At 21.9% G+C, this 13,884-nt stretch overlaps 3 protein-coding genes across 3 annotated transcripts; 1 reads left to right on the forward strand and 2 right to left on the reverse strand. All coding sequences in view use genetic code 6, as the record gives it.

Moving 5' to 3' along the window:
• Positions 1 to 388: 388 nt before the first annotated feature.
• On the forward strand, positions 389 to 3,565 carry TTHERM_00137940 (hypothetical protein; the record flags this gene model as incomplete). Its single annotated transcript, XM_001019776.4, has 2 exons — positions 389 to 1,291; positions 1,601 to 3,565. The coding sequence occupies exons 1-2, from the start codon at positions 506 to 508 to the stop codon at positions 3,563 to 3,565; spliced, it is 2,751 nt and encodes a 916-aa protein (XP_001019776.4). The 5' UTR covers positions 389 to 505.
• Positions 3,566 to 4,039: 474 nt separating this feature from the next.
• Positions 4,040 to 9,173, reverse strand: TTHERM_00137930 (hypothetical protein). Its single transcript, XM_001019775.2, has 6 exons — positions 8,813 to 9,173; positions 8,396 to 8,689; positions 7,936 to 8,256; positions 7,456 to 7,672; positions 7,070 to 7,401; positions 4,040 to 6,918 (listed from the first exon to the last, which is right to left on the reverse strand). The coding sequence occupies exons 2-6, from the start codon at positions 8,661 to 8,663 to the stop codon at positions 4,628 to 4,630; spliced, it is 3,429 nt and encodes a 1,142-aa protein (XP_001019775.2). The 5' UTR covers positions 8,664 to 8,689; positions 8,813 to 9,173; the 3' UTR covers positions 4,040 to 4,627.
• A 1,054-nt stretch (positions 9,174 to 10,227) lies between these two features.
• On the reverse strand, positions 10,228 to 12,710 carry TTHERM_00137920 (C2H2 type zinc-finger protein; the record flags this gene model as incomplete). The annotated part of the gene is made up of 7 exons (XM_001019774.3): positions 10,228 to 10,641; positions 10,704 to 11,052; positions 11,114 to 11,601; positions 11,726 to 11,879; positions 11,958 to 12,155; positions 12,306 to 12,390; positions 12,491 to 12,710. 7 exons carry the CDS (start codon positions 12,708 to 12,710, stop codon positions 10,228 to 10,230), a joined length of 1,908 nt encoding a protein of 635 aa, XP_001019774.2.
• Between the last annotated feature and the right edge of the window lie 1,174 nt (positions 12,711 to 13,884).

Below are 13,884 nucleotides of genomic sequence, written 5' to 3' on the forward strand. Positions count from 1 at the left end.
ATTGATTTAAAGAAGTTAAACGAAGTCAACTAAAATAAATTATCTACAAATCATAAAGTATTCTTTTAATAATCATTCAAATTTCTTTTTCACCGATCTGATATTTTAATAATTAAGAGATACTTTCTTTCAAATATCGGAAGGAATGATTTTTTGAATAATTATAATAGTGATAAATAAATTAATTGTTTTAACTTTATCAACATATTTTTGAGATGAAAATAAATTTTTTTTTTTTGGTTACATTTTTTTTTTAATGCTTTTAAATATTTTAAACACTTTTTGCAAAATTGAAAGAAAAAAAGTTTTTAAAAACTTACAAAGTCAAGAATAGAAAGGAATAAAAGGATTAATTTTAAATTTTCTCAACTGATTTTTTTTTATTTAAGTGAGTTCTGAAAAGAAAATTTTTCTTTACATTTTATACTTTTTGCAATAATTAATAGAACAAAAATAAATTTTTGTATAACAAATAATCAAAAATAAATCATCTTAATCTGTAAAAATGAATTTTATCTAATTTAACAATTAAATTCCTAAAGTATCTGATAATTATCATTAAAATTATCAAAAAGATATCTTAACCAATTAATACTTGTGCTTCAATGAGGAATGCGAAGCTTCAGACCTAAATTAGAGGATGTGTTACTAACAACATCCTGCGTATGTACTTCCTAAATCGCAAATAAAAACATAATTAGCAAAATTTAATACTAACCATAGTTAATACGATAGCATGATGGGAATACTATACTAAACCATCTCTTTAATTTAGGAGTTGTAGAAAATTCTAGAAGTTTTTCACTATATTCCTAAATTGTAAGAAGATTCAGTAGAGTATCAACAAAAAATGTTTCACAAGCTAAAAAGTCATTTTGAATTAATTTCTAACTTTGAAAAACTTTGGCTTGTTATTAAAAATTAAAACTAATTATTTTTTCAAACAGAAATATTCATCAATTAAATCAAAGAACAAGTTTATAAGTTTGAGTGCTAATATTTCTGTTATAGATAAATGACTATTCAGCAAGGATAATAATATCTCGAATTAAATAAATAATTTTTAATTGATAATAATAATTCTAAAAATAATAAATAAATGCATTAAAAATAAAATGACATTTAAAATTGCATATAGATTAATGATGATCAAAGTAGTGGCGACGATATTTAAATTATTGAACAATCTAATTTTAAATAATACTTGGGTGAAGAAGAAGAAGCAGAGGGTTCCAATTAAAATCACGTATTAATAGAGATTAATTCGCAAAATCAGAGCAGAGATGACTAGGTACTTAAATAATGCGCAATCTATTTAAATTTATTAATAAAAATTACGAATTAATTTTTTAAGTAATAGGCATAATAATTTACTCCTAAATAATCACTCTAATTAATATAAGAAATGTTTAATTTTTTAGGATTAATATTTGAAGATTACATTAATTAAATAATTTAATCAAAAATTTAGCGCAGCTCCAACTTCCCATTTTTTTAAATAAAAAAATTCTCTTTTTTATTTTGAATATATTTTATTGAAATTACTTTTGTGTTCTATTTTTTTAATAGAAAATTTAAATTTTTATTTAATAATAAAAAGGTTGTTGAATTATCTAGTGGAGAAGATAACATTTAGATGCACGTCTAAGATTTCAGATCAACTTACTAATTTCATAATATGATTGATGAGAAGCTAGACCAACAGCAGAAATATAATAAATTTTTAAATAATTAATAAAATTGTTCTTAATAAATAATTATAAGTACTAACTCAAACTTAGCTGGGTAAACTTCTAACGAAGCTTAAAATGATTAGGCAATAAAAAATTAAACTTAACATATTTAAAATAAAAAAATTAAAAAATCTAAAAAAGAGACAATTAAAGAAGGTGGTGCTTCATCATCATAAGATAAAAATTAAAAATAAAGAAAAAAAAGGATAACGAAAGAGCAAAAAATTTTGGAGCTACAGAAAAAGTTGTAAGGAAATTTATCTGAAACAAAATAAAATAGCTAAACCTTAAGCGATTAAGATCTTTAAAAATAAAATTAATCTGCTTAAACAACATTAAATATAAAATCAATTATTATTCCCTTAAATTTTAAAAAGAGTGGAAATTCAGTTAATAATTCTCTACTAACTACATCTGATGAAACTATAAAAAATAATATATCCCAAACAATAAATATAAATTAACAGCAAAACTTTGATTCTTCAAAAACGACTTAATTAATGACAACTAGCAGCGAAAGTTCAAATCTAAATGAAAAAGTCATCGAAGATGATGATGAGCTAGAGTAAGAGTTATAAATCATAAAAAATTAACATGGATCTGTTGAAAAACTTATGGTAACGCAATATTCTTGGCAAAAATAAAGTTCTGAGAAAAGGAAATCTTTTGATTCGAACTAAGAAGAAGAATATTCTAGAATATCCTAGATGAATTAATTAAAAATACCTATGTAAGGTGAAAATTCTGAAATAGTTGTTGGAAAAAATGAAAATTACCTTGCGCAATTTAAAGTTATCTATTTTAAGAATAAAAAAGCTCTTTTGGCTTTAAATCAAAAAAATCTCGTTCTTTATACATTTCAAAAGCCTAAGTCTAGAAAGTAACCCCAATATGACTAATATAATATTGATTCTGAAGAAGAAATATAAGAATCAAAAAGTTAATAAGAAATAGACTATAACTTTTTACATAAAAAAAAAATCTTATATAATAATATTAAATCTGCAGAAATCTTTGAAATATATGGAAGCTATTTCGTATTAGTTATGTTTGAGACAAATGGATTTGTTAGTGTAGTTAAATCTAATAATCTAATAAAATGGAAACCATATTATAAATCTGTAGAGCCTTCTATCTCAGCAAATTATTATATTTTTAATAATAGCACAACTCTTTAAATGATCTTATTTTATTCGTCTTAGATTAAGTTAGTTTAACTAGATATTAATAGCTCAAAGCCTAATGCGAAATAAGCTAATTCGAAATTTTTGCAATAAAGTCTGCTTGAAGGCAGTTTCTCTACAGCTTGCTAAGGTATTTGGTAAGTAAAGCGAGACCAAAACCAAACTGTAGAGTGTAAATATAACCTTTACTTTACTATTTTATAAGATAACTATTTGTCTATATTCAAATATGATACATAAAAAATAGACATTTTGGCAAGAGAATATTTATAAAATGTTTAATTTTGCAAACTTTTAAAAATAAATGATGAAGTTAATATTGTGGCTATCATAGAAAATGAAATTTAATTATACGACTTACAAATTAAGTTACACACTCGCATACAAGCTAAACCTGAATTTGGTAGTGTAATAGATGTTAGTCTGCCATCAAATTAAATACAAAATGAATAATATATTCTTATCATATAAGAAAAGGGATCATTCCTATATAATTTTAAAAAAAATAAAACTAATATCTTAAAACTGCCTGAAAAATACAATTCGATTTTCCACAGCTAAAATTTGCAATCTTTGGTAACTTTAAACGAGCAAGAAAATGGATCATTTTAAATAAATTTAAATTCTGTAAACTAAATTCAAATTTGAAATTTTTCACTTTATAAATTTAAATATTATTTTATGCAAACTTCAATTATCATAATTTAAATTATTAAAAATTAATATTTGTATTTTAAAGCTTGTAAGAAAGATAGATGCTATGATGATTATTTTTATTCTTTTTTCATTAATTCTAAATTAGCAAAATTTTATCAAAAATTAATTTCATATTTCTTAAATTAAAGATTTTGATGGGAAAAAAAATTTCTTATCAATTTATAAGAGATTGATTTTTTACTCTTTATTGAATTTAATTAGGTAATAGCCTACCTAATTTTTGATAACTCTTTTATAAATTTAATTTATAGAAAATCAATAGTCCTAAATTATTTTTATGATAAAAGTAAATTTTATTAAATTGTTTCTCAAAATATTTAAATGAAAATTATAATTTTCTTTAAATTTATAAAAAATTTGATTTGAAATACTTAAAAGTAAAAACATTCCATCACTATTTGCGTTTAATATTTTACATTTATAATTAAGGAAAATTTCAATTGAATTTTTATAAAAATATTTAAAAGATACGAATGAATAAAAATAATAATAAATCGATTGATAAAGGGGAGAAAAAATATGAAATAATAATTTAAAAAAATTAATAATTGTGAATAAAAGATATACTGTATTCTATTTTTTTTATTACTTAAATTTTTGAACTTTTTATATTAAGAATTTAAAAAGTTTATTTTATATATTTTGTGGATAAAAGTTATTGAAAGAAAATTATTGGATAAAAATAGATTAAGGTACGAAAAAAAAAAAATTTAATTAAAGTAATTATTCAGAAAAAATAAATTGAAGATTGTAACAAAAAAAAAAAAAATTAAAAAATAGATTTATGTCAATAGTGCGTATGTATGTATGCGGTTGAATTAAATATTAATTAAAAGTAAAACAAAAAAGGAATTATAAAAAAGAAAAAATTAGTAAAAATTTACTAACAAATAGAAAAACAAGTAGAAATGTTTTTAGTTATTTAATTTATAATAATGAAAGTAAGTATTATTTTTATAAGATATGGTAATAAACTGAATATAATTAAATCGATCAGTTATTGTAATATTAATTCTATGACATCCTTTATAAGTTAAATGTATATTAACTCTTAGGTAGAATTGTATTTGATTTTTAAGAAGAAGAGGTATTGAGACTCTGATTTTTAAATGAGCTATTTAAGGATGCGTTTTAGGTATTATTTACTGTTTTAGCAAATGCATTTTAAAATGAAGGATTCATTTGAGATGATCTATTAAATCTTTAGTTTGTTGAGGGTTAAATTAGTACAGGCTATGAAAATCTATTAGTTGAATTGTTTAAAGAATTTTTAGTACTTGTGTTTTTTGAAGGGCTACCCAAATTTGAGCTGCTTATATAATATTATTGTGCTTAATTGCTTGTCTGTTGTGAATTTAAAATTAAATTTTAGCAAGCTGATGGCTTCTAAATTTTAGTAATTTGTTAAATGGAGTTTTGTTAAATCGCTTTAGAACTTCCATCATTATTAGGTTTATTTTATACATTTGGAATAACTTAGTTTATTTTAGTTACTATTTGCGAATTTAGAGGCTTGGCTTAGTTTGGAAGTGATACTTCAATACCTTTTTAAGCCTATTTTTAGTTGTTCATCTGTATTTATTATTGTTATTATTAATATTGTTAATCTACTTAATTTTTTGTTCCAAAGTATTTTTAATAATAATTATTATTATTTATTAAACCAGCATTCTGATTATTTTATAAATGGTGCATTACTGTTTAAGCTAAGTTTATAGTACTTTAATTTATTCCTATATTTATCTGATTACTGTTGCTATTATTATTTAGGCTGCTGTTGTTTGAACACATTAAGGTAATTCCATTAGTATTACTAATTTATTGTTCAAATTAACCATTATTACTATTATTCATACCATAAGAGTTAAGGAATGCGTTGGAATTTATTTGATTAGAGTTCTTGATAGTAGTTTGCTATTGCGATAATAAATTGAGTATACTTTTTGATATTTATTTTTAAGAATTTGGGGAGTTAGGTACACCAAAAACGCTTTTTAATTGATTAATACTTGGTTAATTAGAATTTTGGATATGAGTTATATTGGGTTAGTTTGTTTAAATATTAGAATTGGCTAAAGGATTGCTTTAATTTGGTATAGCTTAAGGTACTTTTGGTGGAGAATTTGGGACTGAGTTTTTTTAGCTATTAAACTAAGAGTTAAAATTAGAATTATTAGCTCCAGATGTAAACAAAGGTAATTATTTATTATTTTACAAGGATTGATTATATTATTATTATTATTATGAAATCATTGATTAAGAAAGAATATAATTATTGCCAATTTAATTATTTTGATTTTAGATATTCACAACTTAAATTTGAGAGCCATTCTTATTATTGTTGTAAAAATTAGTTTATAAATTATTATTACACAGGGTATTATTAATTGGGTAGTTTGTTTACTGTTATTGTTACTACTGTAACTAAGAACCTTATGTAGTAAATAACTGAGATATTATTTTTTATTCATTGCTAACATTTTAAAAGTTATTGCTCTAAGGAGCTTAGAATATTTAAGGTAAACTTTGGGGTTTTTAATAATTCATTTAATGCTGTTGATTTTATTGAGTAAAATATAGTTATTAATTTTGTTATTAAATTTGCTGCTAACAAGTTTAGTAGAATTGCTACAGATCTTAACTTTGTTGAAGTATAATGTTAGAGTTTTTGTAGTTGTTTGTTTAATTCTAAATGTAAAAAGGATTTTATACCCCGCTTGTGTTCTAACTTGAAGTGCTAAAGTAGTTATTATTTAATTGATTTCTGTTTTATGTTACCTGTTATTGTTAAGGGAACTTAGTTTTATACTCATTTAGCTGATTACTATCTGATTAAAGATTATAAGATATAACAGGGATATTATTTTAAATAACTTATTAGCTTATTCTTTACTAACTTTAAAAATCTGAGTTAGTATTTCTTCTTGAAAAATCTGGCTAGTTTTATGAGGAAAATTATGAATGCGATTGAGAGCTAACCCTTACAGGCAGCTCTTCGTCCATTACTTCATCTGCATCTACTGGAAAATCCTTAATCTATTAAAAAAGGACAGGGTTTGCAGTGGAAAACATTTAGGGACTATTATTGCGAGAAGAGAAATATGAATAATTTTCTTTTGATTCATTGACTGAATAAAAAGTAGTGCATTTTGTCTCTGGGGTTCCTTGTTCATACATATTGTTGCTTTATTTTTATTACTTATTACTCGTTTCCTATTTCAAGGATTTTAATTTGCCATAAATTAAAGGAGCTTTCTTGGGTTGTTTTTCTTCAATTAAACTTCCTACAAAATACAAATAAAATAAAAAATTAAAATGTAATGATGAAAGATATTTATTTAATTTTCAAATTAAGATAAATTATTAATGAAAAAATAGACAAATAAAATGATCTCTTAATAATTAACAATAAATCAATGCAAGTTTTATATATACCTAATATACTTAATTGGTGTTTTTTTGGGGAATTAGGTGAGGAGTAATTATTAGACTATCCCCTAGATAAATTAATTTTGTAACATGGCGATTTATCGAAGTGCTTTACATGATCAAGATTGTTAGCAGTTAAGTTGTGAAGCGATAAGTGGAAATTAGAGAGTTAATTTGAAATGCAATTAAAAGACCTTATTTTTTAATTATTTTGCAATTAATCAGAGTCTAACTAATTAAGCGAATTTAGTGAAGCAATAAAATTTTCGCTTTTTATTGATCCAAATTCTTCAAAAAAAGTCTGCTTTATTTTTTATTCTTCTTCTTCTTAGTTTTAGCTGTAAAATAAGATTTTCTAAGAAAAAAATATAATTAAATTAATTTAAAAATACATATCCAAGACTTCTGCTAATACACCTTTAAAGTTTTTCACATAAGTTTGTATAGGCTCTCCGTTGGTGTAGTTTTAATTCATAGTCTAAAGTAAAATTTATAGCTTTTAAATCTAATTAATCTACTCAGAGCTGTGATTTTACATTTGTAGCTACTCCTTTTCTTAGTCTATACTGATAATTAAGTCGTTGCATACTAGTAGAATCTATGAGATTTCTTTTGTTAAAAATGATAATATTAATTAAATTAAATTAAAAACAAAGATTTTTTATTGAAAATAAAATAATATGGGGAGTTTGGAATTTTAAAAATTATTTAAGTATTTCTTTTAAAAAGATAATATATTTATTTATTTATTTATTAATTAATTGCTTATCTATGCAATTAGGTATTATTTTCTACTTTTGTTATTTGATCAGATAAATAATTCCCCCACAAATTATTTTTGTGGCTAAATTGCTTTAATTAATTATAATTACCATCAGACATCTTCTACATAACAAAACATGAATACATGAAGTAAAGAGAATCCTAAAGCAATTTTATTTTGAGCTTCACTCTGTCTCCCAAGCTAAGCTGAGGGAATTATTTTTAGTATTTTTTTTAGCTCAAATTTTAAACTGAGCCTTACTACATTTAAAGACTAATGCTTTAAGGCATCTTTTGCTAATTTTATAGAATAAAAACTATATTCTACTTTACCAAATTCCTGTAGATTGACTCATAGTAGCGAGATTTTGTTTGCCATTGTTGTATGCAATTGAGGATTTCTTGAAAAAATTAAATCGAGTACACTTCATCTATTAATTAAATACAAATTTCTTTACTTTTAAATTACTTTAAAATATTAAATTTGCTCTGATTATCTATCTCATTTCATGCTTAAATAACTAAGATATAAAGCCAGGCAATTTTTATTAAGTAAATGAATAGTCTTACCATATTAGTTTTAAAAATAGAGCAAATCGAATCTAGGTTTCTTTGTAAGTAAAGCTATTTTTCCAAACTTATCAATGATATTTTGTTCAACGAAATTAGTCAAGAACGAATTTGATGTTTGCATACACTGCTTAAGTAGCTTTTTTGTAGAATAATTTATATTGTTTTAACTCACTTTTACTAAGAAAAAAAATGATTAGTACCTGAACAGCATTACATCTTATGTAAGAAGGATACTACAAATTAAAGATGGCATCCTAAAGCTCATCAGCTAATTTTTTATGGTCAAATTAACTATTGATTTTTAATCATTTAAAAAATTTTAAACATTAAAAGCTAGTAGAAATTTAAATCAAGAGACAATCCTAAAGCAGGATTGATTTATTTGGAATGAAAATATAATTATAATTAGAGTACCAATGAGGATTCTTAAATTTTTCTATAAAATATTGTCCTAAATATTTAAGATTCTCAGAAGAAAAAAAACATTATGAGTAGCATTTAATGATTTTAGTCTTAAGCTTTTCGAATCTTTTATTCATTTGTTCACTACAAAAGTAAATAAATTCGTATATGTATGTATGTATCGCTTTCTTTGGCTTTGAATTTTTCTTTTTCTTAATTACTATTCTTCTCTTATCTATTGCTATTTAATGAAATCTTAACTTTTGTTTTTGCTTAATTTTTTGTTTTTAAATTAATCCAATGATATTCCCGTTTAATTCCTTTTGCTTTTAATAATCCTATTTGTCTTTAATCAATCTTTCTTTTAAAAACACAGCGATTATAAAATTTTTTATGATTAAAAAACATATGTTTAAGATTACCAATAAATTTTTTAAAAAGCTAGTTAATTAATTGTTTTGGACATGATCTTTTCCATCTCTTCAATAGGATACTTTCATACAATTTCACATATAAAAACATACTTTTGCAAAAATTAATGAAAATAAGATTTTTATATCATCTTTGCCAATCTGATGAAGCACAAATAATATAATATCTAAGTTACATCTAGATTTTAATTATCTTAAATCTCTTCCACACAATTAATATAGATAAGTTACCATTGCAATATTAAATTTATTTGTTTGATTCTTTTTAATTTCATCAATTTTAATTTTTGTTTTAGCTCTTAGGGATATTTACCATAAATTGTCTATTTTTTGTGTTAAAAAAAATGTAAAAATCGTCTAGCCTTGATAAGACATGTGTAAATGAACTAAATTTTCAATAGATTTTCGCATATTTATTTTTATAAATTTATTATTATCCTAAACAAATTATTATTTTAATTGATAAAAAGATAAGATTAATATTAAAATACTTTCGTTTCAAAATTAAAATAATGTTTTTTTTTAAACAAAGATAATTTATTTATTATTTTATGTCAAATAACAATTAGAGATGCTTTTTGATTTTGAAATAATCTTTCCAAAAAACTTTTAACTAAAATGTTTTTTTAAAATAATTATTTATTTTTGATGATAAAACAAGTTATCTTAAATAAATTATATCTAAATAAAATCTATATTTTTAAAAGAATATATATTAAATAGATTTCCACATATTTATTTTATAAATTAATTATGATCCTAAACAATTTATTCTTTTAACTGATAAGAAAATAAGATTAATAGTAAAATACTTTCATTTCAAAAGTAATGTCTTTTTTTAAACTAAGATAATTTTTTTTTTTTTTATTAAAAATTAGAAATGTAATTTGATTTTGAAATAATCTTTTTAAAATAATTTTTAGATAAAATATTTTTTGATCGTAATTATTTATTTTTGATGACAAAATAAGTTATTTTTAAAAGAATATGTAGTATTCAATAGATTTACATATTTATTTTTATAAATTAATTATGATCCTAAATAATTTATTCTTTTATTTGATAAAAAGTAAAGATTAATGTTAAATATTTACATATTTTTTTAAAATATCTTTTTATAAACAAAATTAATTTTTATTAAGTCAAATAAAAATTCAAAATGTAATTTTATTTTTAATTTTCTTTCAAAAATAATTTCTAAAATAAAATTTTTTTTGGTAAAAATAATTGATTTTTGATGAGATAATAAGTTATTTTTAAATAATTTATATCTGAATATAATAATTAATATTTATATTTTTTTTTAAAACATATTTATATATTTATTAAGATAGATATTTAATAAAGTTTTCTCAAAGTGGACATTGTTGAACAAAGTGGTGTTGAAGCTTATTATGGGAAATACCAACGCTTTTAGAATTAAAATTAAATTAATATTTAAATTAATATTTTGCTATTTTTAAGTTATTTACTTGACATAGTTAACTTTGTTACGGTGCATTTGATAGGCTAATAAATTTTTTTCTTCTTTGTGAGATTTAATTGCATCGTATTTCTTCATTAATTGCTTGATATTTTATAAATAATAAGAATTCTTTCAATTGATAATATAATTGAATTACAATCTAGAAATTTTATGTGGCTAAAACTAATTATCTCTATCTGTATCCTTCTTCTCCCAAAATAGCTTTCATACGAGAAGCATAATTGCTGATAGGTCTATAATATTATTTATAAATATGTCTGAATGATCTGTGACCAAGGGTTTTTCCATTTGGTAATTCTAATTCTCCTCTTTCGTTTAAAGTTGCTTTTGCAATCCTAAAATAAAAATAATAATTTAGCATTTTACTCATAAGTGATTGGTTTTCAAAAATCTTACTTTATCCTATGGATTCTATATTTTTTTTATTATTTTATTCTTTCTCTCTTTTTGCTTTCATCTTCACCTTCTTCATTTTCATCTTCCCATTCTTCTTCATTGTTTTGCTTTTTAGCTTTAGTAGGTTTCTTTTCAAGTTAAATTTCATCTTCATCTTCGTCCTACTCTTTGATGGTGTTCTTAACTTTATGCTTTGATGACTCTTCTTGTTCTTCATCTCCATCAACATCTTCGTAATCAGATTCATTGCTATCAATACAACTTTCCCATTCTTCGCAGTCATCATCATTATCACCATCCTTTTTGTTTTGGACAATTTCAATAACCTTCTCATGAAGAGTATTATTTTATTTAAGAGTTTTTTGATATTCAACAGCTTCTTCGATTTGAGGAGTGAAATCATAAAAATCAGCATATTCATCAAAGACAGTTGATTACATGAAACAATGACCTTTATCCATCATATGCATCTTAACAGCATCTGAAGTCTTTTTTTATAAAAAATAAATAAATAAATCATTGCTAATTCATAAAATCTAATTTTATCTTTCCAAATGATAAAAAAAATAGAGTATAAATAGATTTTTGCTTAAAAAGAATATAATCGTTTACAATAAATTGCTTGCAACCCTTGTTTTCACAGAGAATACATAAATATGTGATATTTATTTTTAATCCTAAATGCTTAAGTAAACCCTTTTTATCTACACAATACTTTTCTTCGCTAATAAAGAAACTATGGGCTTTGTTCATATGTACTAAGTTCCTAAATTTTATTTTAAATATATTCATTAGTTAACTCGTAAATACAATCTTAGGAGTTAAAAATAAGTTTATTAATTACTTTTCAATATCAACTGATTTCTTATCACAGAACAAGCAAACAGTTTAATCCTTATCTGTGGTTACAGTTGGTGCCTTAGGTGCTTCCTTAGTGTTAGTGGAGGGGTTTTACTTTTTCTATTCATAAATTTTTTCATTTTCTTTGTGCTTCTTTGATATTATGTGAGCTTTAAAAGTACTTTCTGTATTAAATGACTTACTTTTATTATTATAAATATTAAAATGAGTTTATAAATTTCATTATAGTTTGTTTTTGTTATATATATTGTAATCTTATTTTGATCGAAATATATTTTAATTGCTTAAAAATATTTGCCAATATATTTAAAAAAATTATTTCTAGTAGTACTTGCATGGTATGCACTTGAAATCATCTGCTAACTAAACTCCGCTTTTAGTTGAATCCATAGTCTTCTTTTGCTGATCGATAATTTCTAATAGTTTTATGATAATTAAGTTATTTTTTATACAAGATTGAGAATCTAATGCTAAATTTTAAATATAATTGAATTTGTTTTCAATAATATGGTTTACATTTTTTCTTTAATTCAAATTATTCGGGAGTTGCAGGGATAAGATCAAGCATTCTTCTTTTTATGTTATAAAGATGCAACTCGCTTTTGTAATGAACTTTATACTCCTTGTCATTCTAAAATTGCAAGAGACATTATGCGCAAAAATATTCTCCTGTTGCTTTAATAATCTAAAGACCTCCGTTTGTTGAAATAGAGTTATTTAATAAACTTTGACTCATCTACTTAGCTTTTTAATAATTTTGTGTTTGCTTTTTAAAGAGATCAATTTTAATTTTGTGTTTTTTTTTTCTTCTTTTAATTACAATACTTTTGGATATTATTTACCAAACGAAGCATGTATTTAATTATAAGCTTAAATATTTTTTTTAATAAATTCTTCCTTATCCATTGCATTCATTATATCTAGTAATTAATCAAAATTAGATTTTCTACTTTCAAATACAAATATTATAATTAATTCTTTCTGTTCATTTAGCTCTTTCGAAAATTAATTTTAATCTTAATTAATTAAAAATTCTACTTAAATTTTTGTATTACAATTTTATTAATTTGTTAATAATTTTATTAAATTTAATTTATTCTTGATTATCATAAATATTTTTTTCTCCCTTATAACTTATGGAAGATATAAATAAAAATATTATAATTAGTTCTTACTAAATAGAAAAAAACTTTTAAAAAAATTGTTTGAAAATTGAAAATCATTTTAGATGCAAATTATTAATTATCTTTTTCTCATTTTAACTTTTAAATTCCAAATAATATTATTGCTTTTTATTTAAGTCCTCTCCTCTTAAAAATTTGATTTGAAATTATTATTATTTTTTTTAAGTAATTATACTGTCTTTATATACTGCAATCCTCATTAATAGAAGTTTAACCCTCGACCAAATTTTATAATTGATTGAGAGACTTAAATAAAATAAACTCCAGAAATTTTAGTAAGAAGCATAAATTAAAAAATGAGGATCTACACAATATTTATATATTTTTAGGTAAAAAATAATTATTAATTGAATTCTTTTTTATCATAGTTTTTATTGGTAAATTATATAATTTATTAATATTTTAATGGTGTGGAATAATTATTACTTAGAATTGTTAAATGCATTAATTAATAATAATAATAATATTTTTATGATAAAAAAGTTAATATTTTTTATTAATTTTGAGTAGATCCTGATGACTAAAAATTATAAATATGATAATTCAATTATTTATTTAGATTTTTTTGATATGATAATGAAAGGAGAATTTAATAATTACAATAAAACATACTTTTATAATTAAATAAGAAAAATATTTTAGTAATAAAATAGATTATGAATTATATTTATAAGTATATAAATTGTAAAAATTGCTCTTAAAAATAAATGGATGTTAATTGAATTG

Source organism: Tetrahymena thermophila (genome assembly GCF_000189635.1).
Source record: "Tetrahymena thermophila SB210 genomic scaffold scf_8254582, whole genome shotgun sequence".
NCBI lineage: Eukaryota > Ciliophora > Oligohymenophorea > Hymenostomatida > Tetrahymenidae > Tetrahymena > Tetrahymena thermophila.